Raw genomic sequence first — 20,258 nt, 5'->3', positions numbered from 1 at the left:
TCCTGCTGACATGGATGGAAGGCTATGTAGGAACATGGATGAAATGAGGAGAAAATCATAATAGGGGGATCTTGAACTGAAACTTCAGTTCATGGTTGGTAGATTTAAGTCTGTGCCTGCTGGGAGTATCATTCACAGAGAGTGGTACCCTCTATATGGTAACCTCCAGACATTTTGGACTATAACTCCCATCAGCCCCAGCTGGCATGGCCAGTTTTCAGATGGTAGGAGATCACTGAATTAAGGAACATTGGCTTAAAGCAAGTAAATAGTAGCAACAGAGAAACAGAGTCATAAGGGGTCTCCTGGGCCATCTAGTCTGACCCCCAGATCCAAACAGCCCCCCCCCCTCATTCTCTTAGTATTATTACTATAATTTTGCTTGAAGCAACACCCCAGCACTGTGTGTGGAGATGGGTTTGCTCAGCTATTGGAATCTGATGGGATTTCCAACATACACAAACCCTAGTGGCATATTTGCATGCTTTCAACAATCTTGCATTATCATGTCACTTCACAAACAGTAGGCAAAGTGAATTAAAAAGGAGTTGAATCCTGATTAATGAGTTCAGTTTGATTCCTATTGCAATCAATGATGTGAGTTACTAATGATTTAACTTAGCTCCTATTGATTTCAAGTTCACCTAACTTAGTTTTCTTCCAGGTTAAGATCTCCCAGCGTTGCCAATCAGGAGACATAATGCAGTTGTTTCCTCTTCTCCTTTTGAGGGTGCAACCCTATGCATGTTTTCAGAGAAGTTTCAGTTTCCTACAACTGCTGTTTTATCTCTAAACATGTATAGGGTTGTGCCTCAAAGGGATTTCTGGGGTAAGAAACAGATGCAAAAAGCAGCAGCTAAATGCAGAAGGGTAATGAGTTGAAGACAATCTGTGGAAAGATCTGAGTCCCCCTTTAACCCATCACAACTGATTTATATTAGTAGTAACAAAACGAGCACAACCATTAATTTATACCCTCCATTTTCATTTTTTGCTACAGCATTGAATTCTTATTCTTGTTTCAGTCTAACAGCAGGCTGTTCTTGATGCAACTCAGTCTTTCTTATATATCAAGAACTGCTGATTTACCTGCTACATTTGTATAGAGGAAGCCCACATTCCTGGTACTAACAGACTTACAGTTTTAATGCATCTAAAAATTAGGCTTCCAGTTGTAGTGCGGGCGTTTTCCTATGAACTAAAGATTCTTGTGCATAAAACATGTACTAAGTTGGAACTCTATATTATAATGTCTAATTTGCTGTGCTTATGGATGAGGATGGAGAAGAAGAAGATGATTTTATTTTTATTCTATAGGGGAGCACACCATAACAATTTCCATGCAAAGCATATGCTCTACCCCTTTGCATTACAGCTGTTTTGTAAACATTCTTGGATTCATTGAGAAGAAGCCACGAGTTCAGTAGAAAGAGCCAATCATTGAAGTAATTTATCTTGGGTTTGGAAAACTGTCCTGTGAAGCACCCAGATGATGATGATGATGATTGGATGGTTGTAATCAAAATAGAGAGCAGAGATTGTTCAATATGTTTCCTACAGTAAAACACGGAGAAATGATTTTGCTTTTCACACAAATGAATTCCTACACCCCTGGCACTTCAGGCACCTAAGAAATGTAACCCAGCGTTAGAAAGCCTGGCCTTGAAGCAGCTTTTGGTTTGCAAATAATTACTTTTGCTTTCCATCCTCGTGTGTCACTCATCAAACGATTTCAAAGGAAAGGGCAGTGGCACTTTCCGCAAGCTTTTTCTTGGCACCAGGCAGAAGGGTGGGCTGGTGAAACATGAAGCGTCTTTTGTGTACGCTGTGAGTCAGCAGTCCAGAATTCATGTTTGCTTATGGATGTTGTGATAATTAACGGAACAGCAGGCCAGTGACTGATTGATTTATATTTAGGTATGCGCAAACACACACACACACGAAGCATTAATAATGTATCTCCTCGAATACAGAGGAAGATTTGTAGTATGATGACTTCGATGACTTTCACGTGTTTAGGATTTCTGGTGTAATCTAGTGCTACCCTCACTACACACACGTACTTTGGGTAGCTTGTGGAGCTGCTGTTTCACCTATCAAAACTGCTTCCTGAGTCTCCAGCTATTCTTCTTCCTGTCTTTGCTAGTGACGGATTGTGCCTGAATGTCACCAAATTGAGGAATGTGGAGTGAGTGAGAAGTAATAGGGACCATCTCAACAAAATGGAGATATTATTGCAACTCTTTCCCTTACAGTATTGTAACAGCAACGGAAATGAAGTTCAATCAGTGAAACACAGGAGCACAGTTAACTGTCTTTTACTGCGGAAGACCATTGGTCCACAGGGCTCAGTGGTCTTGATCTTGATTGGCAGCAACTCCTCAAGCTTCCAGGCAGCACTTTTTCCTGCCCTGCGGAGATGTTGTGGACCTCCTGCATGGAGGGATACGAGTGTGTTCTGCTGTGGAGCTTTGGTCCTACCCAAGGCAGGGCTCCTTTTGCTCCCCACTTGGCATAATAAATGAAAGGGAAAGTAGAGCTAAATGAAGCAGCTGCTTTGTCCCTGAATTTACTCCCCAGTGCACATAGGAGATCCTTCTTAACTGATGGAGTCTACAGCATCCACCCAGGCAAAGGAAGCTCTGTGCTTAATTCAGTTGGTATTATTTCCCTGCCCCAGCCCAGGCTGGGTTATGAATTTGAGTGTGTCTGAATCTCATCTCAGGAAACACAGACTCAGACTGAAGTTCTCCACCCCAGTGCACATACTTTCATCTTGCTCTCAGATGAGTGCATGAGATCAAAGATGTGTGAGAATTTCACACCCATGCATGATCCGCACAACATGCCCCATTTGCAATCATGCACTCGAGCTGGAGCGCACCTTTCAAGAAACGTTTTCCAGTTCTTAGAATTTGTGATCCTGTTCTAAACGCTTTTGATTTTTAAGAATACATGCTTTGAAATGCACAGGTACACATTTTCATGCTTAGTCAAGATGGGCATCGCACATGTTTTTGGCAAGGCTCACACAGAGATCCCGTTCAGACTTTCAGCTTGCACAAGTTGAAAAACACAGCAAAAATGAAAACGAGTCTGGTTTGAACATCGCAGGTCTTCCCTCTGCTAGCATGAACAGAGCTGTGAATGCAGCCTCTAATGCTATGGGGAAATTTGCATGGTGCATGAGAAACAGGGGTGGACACGACTTCAGCATTGTGGAACAAGGGTCAGTCTCCAAGGCTGCTTTTATTAAATTATTCTGCATTTCCAAAGGTTGCAAAGTTGTCACATTTTAGGAAGCCAATTAGTTACTGTCAGTGAATTTACCTTGAAGATATAAGTAGCAATATAAAAAGTGTTATCTTAAGTAAGTGTTAATTATCTTCCTGATTAATTTTAGCTGTAACCTCCAAAGGCCTTCAGGCATGGGAGCTTTAAGTGCAGTCAAATTTATTAATTACTATTATTATGCTGAAATTATGCTGCAATGTTGTGTTGATAGACTACTAATAAGGCTGAACTCTGCTATTGCTCGTAGCAGTGGAGCCAAACAAAAGAAAAGGTTCCAAAATAATGAGAATCATGAGATTTGAAGAACCTGGAGAGGGATCAAGGCCTGGTGCCACATCCAGCAGAGGGAACCATGCTCAGAACTGCCGTCTCCTCCTCAGCACTTACCAAAACCTGGTTAATTAGCCTTTGTGAATTATCCCCCAGACCATTTAAAAAATGAGAAGTGCTCTGTCATTACTAAGTTTAATTATAATAATTGCAGGAGCTTAGTTGGGTGATTAAAGTTCTGCTCGTAGCCAACTGAATGCAGAAAGAGATGACTCAAAATGGGTTTTCTAATGGTTTGTGCTTCTTCTAAGGATAAATTGAAAGGGTGCTAGAGCCAGGTTTGGCACTTCGGTGCAAGTTTCCACAACCTGCTACTGTTCATGTTTGTTTCTTTGTTTGATTTGTAGAATATTGAGAAAGTTGCTTGTTTCTTGTGATTTTTATAATAAAGAAAAGTGGTCCAAAGAGTTTCTGAGGAAGCATATTTCTAGTTGAAAGAAATGGTAATACAGTGGGACTTCATTAACTGAGATGGCTGAGATATGTCTATATACTGGAATTGTAGACTTCCTGTGCAACGGATTGATACAGTTCATAGGATGTATATGCTTTGGTATTAATGATTTCCTTCATGATTAATTTGTTAAATATTGTGCCTTGATTGTTTATACGCATGTCTTCCATTTATTGTAAATTCTGCTCTTTCTATATAATAGAAATGGTTAATTCCTGCTCAGCAAGCATTCCTGGTCCTTGTGTGTTTACACCATTCAACTTATCCAGGCTTAAGTTGGATGGTGCATCGCCTAATCTGAATGTCTGCAGCCCTTCTCTGTATCCAGTGTTTGTAACCAAATGTAGCCACCATTCTTTAATCTCCATCATTCCCCATGTCACAGCTTTGCTTTGTCTACTGCTGTGTTTAAGGCAAGGTTCTGGAGAAGGTGGAAGTTTGTGAAGGGCCCTGGATTGGCTTAATGAAGATATTATGCTAATACTAATTACCTTCACATTTTTCATGGGATTTTTCCTTTTATCAATGTGGCTACCTTCAGTTTCTAAGTGACCTGAAAAAATCAGAAGGACGCAATAGAGGCAGAGTTTTTCTAGGGACTGCACACAAACAGAAAGGGAGCTGGAGTATAAGAAAGCTGCATCTGAAAAGTATTTAGGGCTGCCCCCAGGACAATCATTTTAATTGAACTTCCTCAGTAACTGCTTCAATCGAATCCAAAGCACAATTCTTCCCCATGATTGTCAGTGGGGAAAGAGTATGGAGGGGTTTTGGCTCATCTTTTCAATCCCCAGTGGCTGTATTTTGGTATTTGTGATACTTGTAGTATGACTCATTCTGGGAAAGAGTGAAAAACAAGATGGATTTGTATGTCTTATTACTGTGAGGCAATGCTTTGAAATGTGAGCTATAGCATTTTGAGTGGTTTTAAGGAAGTTTTAGAAACTTCCAGGTGAGGAAAAATCAGACTATTGTCTCTCTATGCTGAATACAGAGTGACAAAGGCTGACTCTTTGGGTTCATGAGGTGGAAGTTCTAGTGAAGACTTCTCCCTAAAGATGAGGGTATGAGCCACCAGGAGCTCCTCCTAGATCAACCTCTCCAAAACGGACAAGAGACAAGTAGAACCTGCCTGGAAATGTTCCCACGTGGAATGCTCCCAATTCAGGATTCCAGGCACTCTGCTGCAGTCCCCTTTGCTGTTCCTCTCCCCCGGCAACAGCCAAGCAGCATGAGTTGACCACTGATTGCACCCAGTTCTCATTGAGCCTTTTGGAGACTCTCTCCTTTAGAATTCCCTTCTAAAGCTGCTGGTGCTTCCGAAAGAATTAAGTTTCCTTCCAGCCCGCTGGCACCTCCCTCTTCCACATGTGGCTGCTGCTTGGACTTCATGAACAATGGCACTTGCAGCCTGAACACTGGAAAAGTGGCATCCTGCCACGACACATGGCAGTGTTTTCTTGGTGTGTGCATGCTTGCCTGCGTGGGTTTTCTGAACCTAGGCTGTGGCTGTGCAGGAAGAGGCTGCAAGCTAGGCCTTCTTTTATGTGCAAACTTTTAATTATTCTATGAATGAACATTTAAAGGGCAGGCACTGAGTATGTGGGAGAGTGGAGCGGAAGGGTTCTGCTTGCGACTGGCTGACTGCATCTATCTGAGGGGGACATTCAGTCGAGAGGCAACGTGACGTGGTGGTGACGCTTGCTCTATTTCTGCGCCCAGCCAAACCCTTTTTATTTCCCTGCATTTCAAGGCCTGATTGAGATTTTATACCTCATTGAGTGCTGTCACTTTGGTTTGCTTTGTATCTCTGTGCTGAGACTCCTGTAAGGGACGGGATAACAATGCTTTAAATAAAGTAATAAACACTGTTGCATCACTTCTGCCTCTTGCTTGCTTGGCAGACAAAGAGAGAGCCAGCAAGTTGCCACTGGCATCTCCTGCTCCCCATCACCATTGTCAGGGCAAGTCACCATGGTGAAGAGGAGGGCACTTGTCAGTTCTGGGACATGGGCCCTTGGCAGGCACCCCAAAATATTCACCACTGGCTCTGGCCCTACACATACCAAAGCCTGTGGTGATCCATTTCCCAGGGCATTGACCTCCAGCTCTATCACAGGCTCAGCTGGAAATGCAATAAGCTGTCTTTGATTCCCCTTTTGTTTTGATGCTACCGAGCCAGCAGATTTATGGGGTCTTCTGTTGTTGAGGGTTCATTTGTTTTTATTTCTTATTTACCTTTTGCACTGCTGCACAATGTTCTCTGCAAAGATCTGATTTCTGCCTCCAAGCAGAGCTGACGTGCCAACAAAAAGCTGGTCCATAAATCTTCCCTTGCTTTTTCTTTTATTCCAAGGCCGATTTAGCTGAGTCTTTGCCTGGGAGGAAGAAATGTCCTGCTGTTGCCAATGTTCAGACAGTGCAATTAATTAATACCCCCCTCATTGTTTCATATCCCTCATCTCTGCTTTCCACATCTTCTGTGTACATTCATGGTGAACTAAAAGAAATGGGGCTGAAAAGCACAGCAGCACAGAGAATAGGGATTTGTTTGAAGTCTTTAATTCAAACTTCTGAAATGTGATAATGTAGAAGGCTGTATTTATATTATATTTATATTATATCATGTCCAGTGACATCTCTGTTATGTTTCTAGTCAACTTCAAGGAGGGAGGCTCCAGCAGATGGAAAGTTTTGGTGTTTTCCAGGGCCCCGGGGCTGCCACACTGCTCACTGCCCATTTCCTGTAATCCAGGAAAATCAGATCGGGCCAAAGAGTATCCTCATTCTTCAGGTCCCACCTTCCCTATTTAAGGGGAGCGTGGAAGGTATTATGCCCAACCAGCCTCCCAACTCCTTGAACTTGGGCTGACTTCATGTTTGTGTGACAAACGGTACCTTGGTGTTTCAGTGCTTTTCAGAACATCTGAAAATCCTCACCTGTCCTGTACTAATGTTTTCATCTGCTAAAAGAGAGCATATTCTACAGGTTGGTCCTCAAAAGAGTTCAAGGAGTTGTAGCTGTGTATATGGTCCCATCCATTTTATTGTCATAAGAGCCCTGCAAGACACGAGGGTGTGGTCTAAGATCATCTAGGGAGCTCCAAGGCAAACAGGGTTCTCAGTTAGTCTCTCTAGTCCTGGATCAATGCTCTAAGTAAGTTTCAAGTCAGGAAAACACTACAATTCAAATACCATTCTAGCCATCAAGGAACTAGGTAGCCTTTAGCTAGACCTTTTTCTACATCTGAACTGTAATGCAATACTGGCCTACCTTGAAGGGCTGTGGTAAGGGTGATTGAGAACAATGTATGTGAAACATGTAAGAAAAGTAGCATTTAGATTAATGGAAGTTTACTTGCATGTAAATATTTTTAGGATTGGGGTGCCAATAAATGAAATGGAGAAAGACATGTAAATATCTTGCTAAAGGTCAATGAGTGAGTCAGAACTCAGAATAGAACTCATGTCATTTGAGTTTATGGCCAACATCTCTCTTGGCCTCTGTTAATTGTTTTGCTGTTTAACTTCAGTTTCCTCTGCCTGGCTTTCTTTTTCCTAATGCTTTCTTTTTTAATCTGTAAAGTTATTTGGACTTGCAGTTTGCAGGAGCAAAGCTCTTCTATTTTCTATTTATTTGTTCAAAACTTAAGAAGGCTGCTTTATATGAAGCAATTCCAGTTAGATAGGTAGGTAGGTATCTGATCATTGTTCCATGGCTTGCAAGTCAACATGCTTAAGAAAAGATATTGTAGAGTTTGGAAAAGTGCAGAAAAGGGGTACCAAAATGATGGAGGAGCCAGAACAAATTCTCCCTGTGGGGAAAGCTTAGCACATCTGTGGTTCCTGAGGTTAGAGAAAAGGTGAGTGAGAAGAGACAGCTATCTATCATCTAGAGAAGTACAAAATTATGAGTGTGGAGAAAATGGGTATGGATACATTTTTGTTCCTTTTTTGTCATACTGTAACCTGGAAAGGTCATCCCATGCACCAGATTGGTAGGAGCTTCAGGATATGCTGAAAGGGACTGATGGGAGTGGTATTTCTGAACATCTGGAAAACACCAGAGTGCCAACAGCTGTCTTAACTATTGTACATGCCTCCCCTCTGCTAGCTGAGCTATTGCAGTTTGAAGCAGTTTACAATTTAAGAAAAACTTTTCTAATAAATGCACTATGTAAATTCCACCAAATGAAACAACTGCAAACTATAACCCCAGTAGTTGAATTAACTCTACCAGAAGGGAGTGGTTTTGCAACACTTCTGAAAATTTAAGAGAGAGTTAGTTTTTCTAGCTCCTTCAGAAACAAAGTTCTGCAACTGAAAACATCCAGCTCCAAATTATGAGATTTTAAACTGCTGTAAAAACAGTTTATCCAACCCAGATATTTACTTAAAGGGGAACAAATCAGATGTAACTCTGCAGAGCACTCCAACAGTCACATTTAATTTGTTTGCCAGTAACCTAAATTTCCATGATTATGTCGATGGCATTTTTTCCTTCAAGAAGTTGCGAGTATAGTAGATGGATAGAGATACACAGACAGAGATTCACTTTGCTACTTTCAGACACTGAGCAGGCTTCAACAACATAGACTTCAGCAACACAGAGCAGTTTTATGCCAATTTTTATGGCTCATCAGATTGATAGATAGACAGACAGACAGACAGACAGACAGATAGTTGTGGCTTCCATTCCAGCAAAATTAGCCAGTGTAGAATTTAAGATGTGTCTAGATGTTTTGAACTAATGTCTGGGGCTACTCTTTAAAGGCATTTTAAATTCCAGAAGACAAGCTGGAGTGCAAATGCAAGTCAGATTATTGGATTCCTGGAAATTTCTAAGGAAAAAAAAAGATGAATGACACCACATGGCTATAATCAATGGTCTCATTTAATCTACTTGTCTCTTACTTAGAACTCTGGTCAACCATCCTCAAAGATGATATAGAAATGGAATGTAAGACAATTCAAAGGAATAATGAGATGTTTAAATAATTGATTGTGCAGCAAAAGCCTCTCATGGGTGGAAGAGCCCCTCCCACCCAAAAAAGGCTTTTGATCCAATGGAGTTTACTGCTGCCTGAGTTGGTGAGGATGTGACCTTCACAGATTGTCCCCAGGAAGTCATCAGCAGGAATATTTTGAATGGGACTTTGCTTGAGATGTTCCTGGTGAGCCAGTTTACATAACTGCCACAGCTTCCTGTGGCTCACATAACCCATGGGCCATTTCTTGGACTGGGGATGGTTTGATGACCCACTCTGCATTGGGTTTATATTTTACAATAAGCCATTGTGGCCTCCCACTGCAACTTGAATATTGACTATGGTAGTTGGCATGTTCCCCAACCATTATGGCTTAAATAAGACATGGAGGACTGCAGCAATCATGCAAACTAGGCCAACTGATTAAAAATACTGGATCCAACCCACCAAGAGGCAGCATGAGCAAGATTATTATTGATCTGAATGGAGTAAATAGGAAAAAAACCAGCTCTTCTGTTACACAAACATGAAATCAACAATAGAAAGTTGGTCTAGGACCAACAGAAGATCCTCTATTTTTTACACAAGTTGGAGGAAATGGTTTTGATTTCAGCAAACATTTAGGAGTATGATAATACTCAATGCAACTATATTAACATTACTTCTGATTTTTTTATGGTATTGACTTCAGTGCATGTATTGGGAATTTCAGGATCAGTGGGAGTAGCCTAAAGCTCATACCTTTGGGTGATCAAACATTGGCACTGGACCAACAGCCATCATCAACTGCATTTTTAGACAGGAAAAAGTCCTATTCATAGAATCATGCCCATAATGCTCCAGAGATGGAGGAGACAGCAGGACCACTTCTCCAAATTTCTCTGAGGTGAGATGAAATTCTCCAGTACTCTCCTACAGGTGGAGCTCACCAATAGTAGTGGTAAAAGCACACACTCTTCCCCTCTACACCTCCTCTTTCCCCCTGAGGTGTGCCTTCAGCTGGCAGCCTGGCCATCATTTTGCCTCCTCTACAATGACATGGACCTAGCATTCTGGAGTACTGTGTGCAGGAGGTGATGAGTAGTCAGAGAAGACTTGGCAAAGTTGTCCTTTTTTCAGGGAGGGGTGAGCAAAAGAAAAATATTGAAGATGTTGCTATCCTATCCTACAGACAGCTTTGCAGCATTACAATTTCAATCTTCGGCATGGTTAGTTGGAAACAAGACCCACCAAGCAAAGTGGGATTTCTTTCCAAGCAAACAGGTGTAGAGTCAGGCTCCAAGCGATGGTGCATTGCTTACAGAATTCTTTGTTTATTAATGATACTAGAGAGATTAGAGATCACAATTTCATTTCCATCGCTGCTCTTTCTTTCCCACATGTACCTTTATAACATACTGATCCCATTAATGTGTTGTTGTTTTTTTTCCTAATAGGATGATGAATACTTCACCATTCTTGTTTCTTTGGGTTGTTTTGGCTCTCCTATATTACAACCATAAATGCTACCCTCTCCCTTGCACCCCACCCAAGTAGGAAAACAAATATTAACTCTTAATTGCTCTTGATATAGAATATCCTTTGCTAAGCCCCTTAGAAGCTGGTCCCTTATAAAATGCTTTCCTCCAAAGGTTTCAGTGACCCAAAGCTTCTCAGTGGTTTCTGAGTTTTCCTGATTTATTGCTTCTTAATATTTTTTGTGGTTTCTTTGGTGCCTTGCTTGAAAGATGAAGGAGAGTAAAACAAAAATTATTGGTTAGTAAGTTCGTTGCTGCCTTTGTGCAAGGATACCAGTGGAGTCTGCAGGGTTCAGCTGCCACACACACAACCTTAGTATTAAAACAAGGCATTTTGTGTACTTTTCACTTTGCATTCTCACACTCAGTGCTAAAAGAGTTACTGCTTCAAATTTGTGTCTAACAGCTTTGACTTTTGTTCATTTTTACTCTAGACTAGGCATGAGGTCCCTGCTCTCTCTCTCTTAAAAGCCATCATGTACAGCATCCCGGGTCCCAGTCTAGCATGGTGGGGGACAACCTGTACCCACATTGAAGTAAACATGCAGGCGGGGGGGAAGCTGCTAAACACAGCTTCAAAGTAATGCATGTTTTGGTTGATTGGAGTCATGGCAATAGTTCATTTCCATGCATTCATACAGGGATGCTTGTGCTTTTTATTCCATCCACATCTTTAAGCATTTCAACCTGATTCATGCTGCCAAGATGGATAAGTACATGCTTATTCTCTGTTTTTCTCATTTCTTTGAATGCAAACTAAAAATGTACCCGAATGCAAGCAAATACATATGTTGGGATAAAAGGTGCATAGAATCATCTTTTAAGAGGAAATGTATACACATGCACGTTTTGTGGAAAAAAACATACAAAGTTTGCAAGTTCAGTCTTAAAAATTCATAGACTGATATGCAGAAATTAGAGGGAACTTATAGTCAATACATATCAAGTTACCATCAACTAGAAATAAATGAATCCATCCTTAATTCAGAAAGAGGGAGAGAGACGGAAAGGGAACACTAAAGTTGCAGGCATTTCTCCATCACTTTACAATAGATTCATTTAAGAGCCTGTTCCATGCTGGCTTCAGAAGCTATGTTGGTACATTTAACACACTTAAAAAAAAGAAATAGAATGTGTCATCTCACTCAGGACATGATCCAGGGCTCTCAGTGCACATGGACCTCCAAACCGGGAAGCTGTTGCACATCCCACACATGGTGCAGGTTGTGGTGGCAATGCTCTTCCCTGCTGCCATGCCCGATGCCTTAGCTGTTTTCAGCCATCTATATGGCGGGAGGGAGGGGATGGAGGCCTCCCCTGGATACAGCATAAACCCACAGCTTCCTCCCCTCCCCACCTGTTTCCCTCATCTCTGAGGGCCTTTTCTGACCTTGGAGAGGCACCCAGCACAACTCTTTCCCTTCTGGACTCCAAATAATCCCATGTCCAGCCAGGCCATGAGTTTGTGTCCTAAATGGTCAGTGTAATCCTTATCATGTCCACTCAGGACTAAGTCCCTCCAATGGTGGCAAAGTTTCTGCTGGCAACAAAGAATGCTTGTGTTGAGTGTATAAAAAGTTAATGGTGGATCTTTTAAAAAAGTTTTTAATATTGCATACCTGTAAATATTTTTGCTTTCAGTTATTTCATTCATTGTGATTAATGTTAATTATAATCATGGGCTTTTTAATTAGAATCATAGAATAGTAGAGTTGGAAGGGGCCATGAAGGCCATTGGGTCCAACCCCCAGCTCAGTGCAGGACACCAGTTGACTCCATCCCACTCAGTTGATGGTGCAAACATTTTGCAAACTTTGGATAAAGTGCTAGTGGGAGGACAGGGAGCTTTGCAGGAGAATGCATGTCCTTCCCAAATGCCTTGAGTTCAGACTCTAGCATCTCCAGTAAAGATGATGAATTATGACGATCATGCGGTATAATCCCTTTTCTCCCCCGATGCTTTCTTCCTAGGCTCCCCTTCTCTGAGGGCCTATCCACTCATCTCTGTCATCACTAGGCAGCCTTCGGCAGTCTCCCACTTCATTCCCACAGCAAGCACCTCCCGGGTTCTCTCTCCACACCCACCCTCAGGAACCACTTGTTCAGAGACGCAAGCCAGTGAAACTCATGGGAGCAGTGAATCGGAGACAGAGCAGCCCACCCCTCGCTTGAAAAAGCCTCGCCGCAGCCGGACCATCTTCACAGAATTGCAGCTTATGGGGCTGGAGAAGAAATTCCAAAAGCAGAAATACCTATCCACACCAGACAGGTGAGTCAAGGAACTAGGGATGGCGAGGGCTGCCAAACTGGTTAGAGGGGATAGCTGAGGAAGCCACTTGAAGGGCAGGATGACGTGGTCCAAGGGCAACATGTCATAGGATGATGTGCCACTGTAGGGTGTCCATGTGTCCTCTTTAGTGAGCCATCCTGTATAATTCTGTTTGGAAAACAACCATAAGAACTGTTACCTATCAACAGACATCTGGGCAGCTAAATGATGACTTATTTCTAAACTGACTTCTACCTAAGTTAACATATGCAAATTGTATGCACATTGTTCTTCTATTTGTCCTTTTTTGGTGATGCATTTCTTCTTTTTTGACAATTCATATCTGGCCACCCACACATAGCTGCAACCAATTTCATTTGACACAGTCCTGGCTTCCCCACAGGGCAACTTTCCTGAGCAATCTTCAGCATGGCAGAATGGGCTTCTGGATGCTCAACTCTGGAAAAACCTTGGGAAGTGGGTGAGCCCAAGACTTGCCTGACTCATAGTGGAGTAAACCAATTAAAAGAGCACTAGGTCAATGCCAGTTAGGAACTGTATCTTGGAAATGTGGTTTTTCCCTTCATAGAATTTTTAAAAAAGAGAATTATCTTCTGCGTTTAGGGTTTTTTTTTTAAAGGATCTATAAACACTCCTTGTTTCCCCTTCCAATGAATTTTCAGAGGGTAGCCATGTTAGTCTATAGTAGCAAAACCAAGAAAGAGTAACCATTAAGATGCCACAAGATTGTTGTTCTAGTTATATGGAAGCTATAACTAATTTGAGTATATCACCCTCTGACACTGAGAAGCACTCAGCGATGACCTCGCTACTGTCTGATGCCTGGAGAAAAAGAAGAGCAAGCAAACACTTCCCCAAAAGTATTCTTTTTAGCTCTCCTAAGCCCAGTCCATGCTTTGACCTCGTCATGTCACCATTTGTCAAATGGACTCTCCCCCCACCTGCCCCACTGTGGGATTTAGGCCTAGTCAAAAGTGTTCTTTAAGCCAGAATGGAGTGATCCCAGAAAGGCTGCTTGTTATGCTTCTCCCAGCTGTTCAGGTGCTGAGAGTACCCTGATGACTTCTAAGCACTTGAAGATGAGTTTGCTCTCAGCTGAGTGCTTGGTCACATGGTCAGATCAGATTTCAAAGCACCCTTGCCTTAGAATCAAAGGCGACATGAATAGATCCTATCAGTGGAAAATACATACCAGACCATGGGAGTGCTGGATACATATGCGCATACCAGCGTGGATTTATGTGCAATGATACTTGGAGGAAGAAAGAGAAACGTGTTTTCTTCCTCATACCCTTTGAAATTCTGACCTACATAGTTGCACTGGTTGGTGTGGCAAGGGAAACAAGGCTGGCTGTGAGTCAGTGGGAAAGAAAACCAGTTGTTTGGCTTCACAGTTCAGGGGGGAAAGTGGCTAAATCAGAAGCAACACTATTCACATAGCAATGGCACGGACATCTCTTGAGAACTGAATGGCAGAGATGGTGCCCCAGTCTGGGTCAGGGACCTGGTCTGGTGGGTGAGGGGCCCTTGGCCCTTTCACTCCATTACTCTCCCATTGGGAAGCTCACATTGGAGCATAATAAGGAAAGCTGGATAGTTTAAAAACAGAAGTAGTCGCTTTTGATACTTTCTCCAGATCGACCTTACTGTTAGGCAAAATAGCCAACTCAAGCAGCAGATGCTGAGGAAGCAGTAGTGAAGTGTTGGAGCTCACACCTGTGGGTGCTCTGTGGATTGTGGGAATTGCAGTTCCTCCCATGTGGACAGGTTGGGAAAGGTGGAGGTAGCACTATGTGTTCCACTATATAGCTTCCAGCTTGTCCATGTGGTGGGTCCCAGCTCTGGTTAGATCCTGGCAATGGTGCACATGCTAAATACTTGCCTCACATCACACAGAGTCCATTTTCAAGATCTCTTATGCACTCAGGATCCGATAGAAAGCTTGGTGTATATTGGATTGTCACATGCATCCTGGTAGCAAGATATAATTTCTGTATAATTAGCTCACAGTAGTTAATACCGGCAGAGCATTGCAATTTTATTTGTTCTCACTTAACCCTCTATTCTTCTGTTTTATGTGCTGCAAAATTACCATGTTTGCCAAAGCATGAGGGTTTCATTGAAAGTGGTTGGTGCACATCGCTGGGGTGAGACGCTCACCAGTGCTCCCAGCATATTCAGACACTTCATGCTGCCAGTTTTCCAGATGCCTGTAGTGCCACTCTGTATGCAGAAATTATGAATCCGTTTAGCAAGGAAGCCATATTCAGGATTGTTCAAGCATTTGGGTGGGTAATACAAAGCTAGAACTTCACGTGACTGGCTCAGTAGCGCTATCCATCATGCACGTGGGTTGATGCTGCATGAATTTTCTGGCATTAATATTCCTTGGCATTGTATGTGGCCCAGCCTGATGAGCAAGCAATGCTTTTGCAGCTCTTTGCTCCTCTTCCTCTGTTTGTTGCTCTGGTTTCCTAGGTAGCACTCTTTGTTTTTAACAGGCATAGAAAAAATTTTGTACGGGTTGCAGGGAATCTAACTGTGAGGAGGCACACGTTGGCTGGTGCAAGAAAACCAGTGAGGTAGATTTTCCATGTGAATCTCACAAGTGCACTGGCATTTGCTAACTTCCCCCAAACATTTAATGATTTGGGTGCAGTGTTTATTGCTCCTTTACCTGGTTTCAAATGGGAAGCATCTTTCACATAATACTCAGGAAGTTATGCATGCCCCCTTTAGCATCCCAGTTCTCCCATTTCTCCAATACTTTCTGGGCGTGGTTGTATTTCTGGGATTCCCTGCATAGATGCATCATATTTCTTGAACCACAGGGTACACTAATGATAAAGTGGACACTCATGAATTGTCAAACAAGGGAAAAAGGAGGGCAGCATAACATTTTCATGTGTTAATATAAATGCATAGATGCAAATTTAGAACTATTGAACATAATTCAAATAGAAATGCGTCTTACCATAATGTGGGAGACTGTGACCAGGAAACTTGCATGCTTGACCATCCCATCTACTTTTTAAGTGCTAACTGTTAATGAACAACTTTTTAAAAAATTAAATCAAGCCATTTATCTTTAAATTAAGTAATTCAAATAGACCCTCTTCTGGCAGCCCTCAAAATAGAGGACTAACCTCTGTAAAAGAGAATACATGGCCACCTTGGGCAATGGCCACTCGCTTAGCTGGTTTTTTAAAAGCATTAGACGAGTGGTCCCCAACCTTCTGGGACATGGGACCACATTAGAATGCCCAAAGTCCAAAAGGGCAACATCTGAAATCAAAATGTAACCAAATTAATAACATATTGACTTAGAACAAAAGTAAACATTCAGAGGTCAATGAGAAATGTTAACCTGAACGCGATCCATTTTGGAGCAATATTTTACTGTGGAATCCTTTTATCCTTGTGATTTTTGTGGTTGCCAAGGCATTCATGTCCAAGTCAAGGTTTGTCACAGACACCCCTAAAATGTCATGTAAATGTCACTTGGACCTACACTGGGATTGCACAATTTTGTCTTGGAAAAAGTATGTTCACAGTGGTATGCAATGCCAAAGACTGGGAACATGCCTGCAGCACATTTCTGTAGGTAGATAAATATATTGGGTTGACCACAATAGAAATCTGACAGACTATTATCTTTGTCAGTGTCCTGGAGATGGGAACTGGCTTGCAAATCAATTAGTTCCATCCGAAAAAGTTACTTGCATCTTGTGGTGCTGCTTCCAATGGGTTCTGAGATGTTCTTATTTCCTTTCCGTGCTTATGGCAACCAGTGAATCTGTTCTGGAATTCCACCTGCAATAGGTTCAGTGCTTTGATGTGTCTTTCAACATTGAATTGTATATTCCTGTCATCTAATACCAAAGGGGGAAAATCAGAACGTTTTCCCTTGACAATCAGTGCCATATGCAGCTCTTCCCCAAGTTCTTCAACACACCTGGTGACTGTAGAGACAGATAAACTGACACAAGCAACACAAGGCACCTTATCAGGACGTGTATCCTCCATTCCTTTAGCCAGGCACTTCTTAACAAATCCACCATCAGTGATGGCCAACCACTCTCAGCAATACATTTAGCAACATGATAGCCAGCCCTCCAAGTCTACAGTCAATGGGCTTTCTAGAACTATTTCGCTACAAAAACATTAAGTTCACTTGCAGCTCTCCTTGATACATTGAGCAGCTCTTGTGACAGCATGCAAAGTGTCTTTTAACACTGTATTCCTTTAATACTGAGACAGTTTCAAGATGCATCAGGCAATCTTCTTTATCCTTGCTTAAAACCAACAAGTATTCAGCAGTCCGTTTGTCTCTAAAGACTGGGTGCTTGTCTGCAATCTTTTCTTTCTTTGAAACAGCACTTTCTTTTGCAGACACCTTCTAGCAGAGCAGCAGTTGCAGGGTTTCAATATTATCCTTGAGTAAATAAAAATATGGGAAGTATAGTGTTAGGATCTAAACATCTCCCTTTCCCATCAACTCTGCCCCACTCTGTCTGCTGTTAGCTGGGGATTTTCATGGCAAAGAGGCGACGAGACCCCTCCCTCTACAACTCTCAGGAATATTAGGCCATGTGTACAGGCTAGGAAGAATTTTTTTTAATGTATCATGAATCTGACCTACCAGATGGCAGGGTTGCAGTCCTGAGTACATTGAATACTGTAAGATTTATTTCTTGATAAACACTCAGCCTTCAGATTTAAATCGACACATGCGAATACTTTAAAAATTGGGGATTCTCCAAAACAGGCATGTAGAGAGAAGGAGAGAATGAAAGGGCAGCTTCCCACCTGGAGCAGAGGAGATGCTGTTAAGTTGGCTTCAAATTATGTGCAAAATTACGTTGATCTTGTCCACTGTATGACGACTTGTTTTTTCAACATTGCTTGGAAATGTATAAATATAAACATTATAAATGCATTTATTATGAACAATTCATGAATACAGTTAAATCGTGAATAAACAAGACCCAAGTTGATTGCAATTTAGAGCTGAGCTCTGCATTGATTGACTGAGAATTTATGTCAAGGCTTTCTAGCAATCCTCTTTGATTAAAGCCTATCATAGAAGCCAATACATTAAAAAACACAATAAAACAATACAACCTCTCCTTCAGTGTATCACATTTATTCAGCTTATATGCTTGAATGAAAATGTCTTTGCCTGCCAATGGAAGGACAACTGAGAGGTGGTCAAACTGGCTTCCTGAGACAGGCCCCTTCTTTATCTCTAACTGCTGGTACTACAGAAAGAAGGGCTTTTCCTGAAGTTCTTAAAACCTGGGCAGACTCATGCAGGAGAAGGCAGTCTTTCCCTGAGCTTGATCCCAAACTATACAAGCTTTACAAAGCAGCATTTTCAGTTCTGCTTGGTAGCAGACCAGTAGCTGGAGCTGTGTTGCTTCTAGCTTTTGTAAAAACAGATAACGATGTCACTCAAAAAGAAAAAGTCATACTTTGAAAAGCTCAAAGGCAGAGACAGGCTGAAGGCTGATTGGAATCGTCTGATAGATCTTTGGATACTTTTAAATAGATTGCCACAGTTTCCAACTGTCATGGAAAAAAATGGCAATCCTAATTCTGCATCATAAATAGGATTCAACACATTCAAAAGAAACCTTTAGGATATGAGCACTCAAAGGCTTTGCCTGGGTAGACACATCTGTCAGTTTCACCTTCCTCCCTCTTGAAGGAGTTTTCTTTCTTTCTTTTTTTAAAATCAAATTTGATTTTTTAAAAATCAAATTTAAAATCAAATCCCTATCATGTTTTTAGGAAGCTGTCAAAAAGGGCACTGAATGAAATTCTCCCCCAGCTCTATAAACAACCTGGGTGCATCTTCTTGGTTGACCCAGTTGTTGTGTGCTGAGAAGGTGCAGTGAGCAGCGGTCTCCATGGTCCACTGTTCCGCATTGGGCTCCACCTTCCTGTACCACCATTTGGTTGGTGGACTTAAAAAGCAAAGCAGATCTCGCAAGACTGAAATTTGCCCTCTCCCTGCTCTGTGGCTGCAATCCCAGGGTTATTCCCTTGGGAATGAGAGCCATTGTGCATTGCACCTTATGTGTATCACAATAATGCCTTCAAAGATCTGGAGGTAACACTTCATCCTGAACATAATGTGAGGATGGACTGGACATGGTATAAAAACCTAAGCCATGTTTTAGTTCATGCTGTGATCTAGAAATTGCCTGCTTCTCTGGAATGAGCTGGCGGGTGGATTCTTTTCCCATTTCCTGTGAACTGGGATGGTCCTAAAAGTGCACAGTTTGCGGATTGCTACTTTCCCACAGAGAAGAAGAGCATTCCCACTCTCCTCCTCAGGGCGTGGTGCCTTAGGGTGTTATTGCTAACATCTTAACATTAATGTTCATCATGCATAATATAGACAGTTCACGCATCATGGCAACCCATCCTGCAGATGAACTATGGGTTGGTGAAATAACCCATGGCATGCCCAGTAGATGATTGGGTTTACTGTGGCTTGCATGCCCCCTCTATTATGCTTGGTCAGCCCATGGGTACCAACAGACTGTGCAACAGATCAGCTTCTCTGCCTTCTGCCCACTGTAAGCCACGGCGGCTTTTTCTTCTCCCACCTCCCATTTTTGCCCTGAAATGCCTTTTGTGATCTTTGATTTGACATTGCAGAGGCGATGCTTACCAATTTGGACCTGCATGAATCTGACGACAATAATTTAAAGTTTCCAAAAAGTTCTGCAGCTTTAGTATGTGTGTGTTTTAAGGGGAGACAGACTAGCGATTGCTCTTCCAATGCACCACTTGGACAGTTTGAAGGGGCTGTTGCTAAATGTCAAAGTGGAGATCAAAAAAGTGATCTCTGCGGGGAAAGTAGGGCAAGGGGGAAGAAATATCTACAAAGGGCCCACGATTTCAGAGGGGGATCACCACACCAGTGGTAGTTGCTTTAGCATGCTTCTTGGTTTTTAATGGGGCAGCTGGCACTGGCAATGCCCAGCCAGAGTGGCAGGCAGTTTGGGCTCAACTTCTGAGTGGCTCACCAGCTATTTCCCACAACCCATGATGCAGGTAGTTCGTCTGGATTCGAATGATATGACAAACTATTGTGGGTCCAACCAAGTATGGCTGAGGTGGATTGTTACCCACAAATGGAACTTGTCTCAGTTCACATGACTTGAAACCCCACTGTGGCTTGTCACCATTCAGTGTTTGCATGACTGCAGACCAGTACAAAGTATGCAGCCCATTCCTATGCATGTTCACTCATGAGTAAGCACTTTGTTAAAGATGCTTGCCTGTAAAAAAAAAAAAAAAAGCTAGTTAACACCATATATGTTAACTCAAACAGAAAACCCACATGGTCTCCGTTACTTACCTCCAAGTAA

General features: G+C 42.2%; 1 protein-coding gene across 1 annotated transcript in view; it reads left to right on the top strand.

Annotated features, from left to right (window-relative positions):
* Positions 1 to 20,258, top strand: part of BARX2 (BARX homeobox 2) — a 43,541-nt gene that overhangs the window by 20,647 nt on the left and 2,636 nt on the right. Inside the window, exon 2 of the mRNA XM_044439492.1 lies at positions 12,555 to 12,852. Within this exon, the coding sequence (XP_044295427.1) occupies positions 12,555 to 12,852 (298 nt within the window). The remainder of the gene's footprint in view (positions 1 to 12,554; positions 12,853 to 20,258) is intronic.

This window comes from Varanus komodoensis, unplaced genomic scaffold (genome assembly GCF_004798865.1).
Source record: "Varanus komodoensis strain SLA01 unplaced genomic scaffold, ASM479886v1 scaffold35, whole genome shotgun sequence".
Lineage (NCBI taxonomy): Eukaryota > Metazoa > Chordata > Lepidosauria > Squamata > Varanidae > Varanus > Varanus komodoensis.
This window is presented reverse-complemented; position numbering and strand designations above follow the sequence as displayed.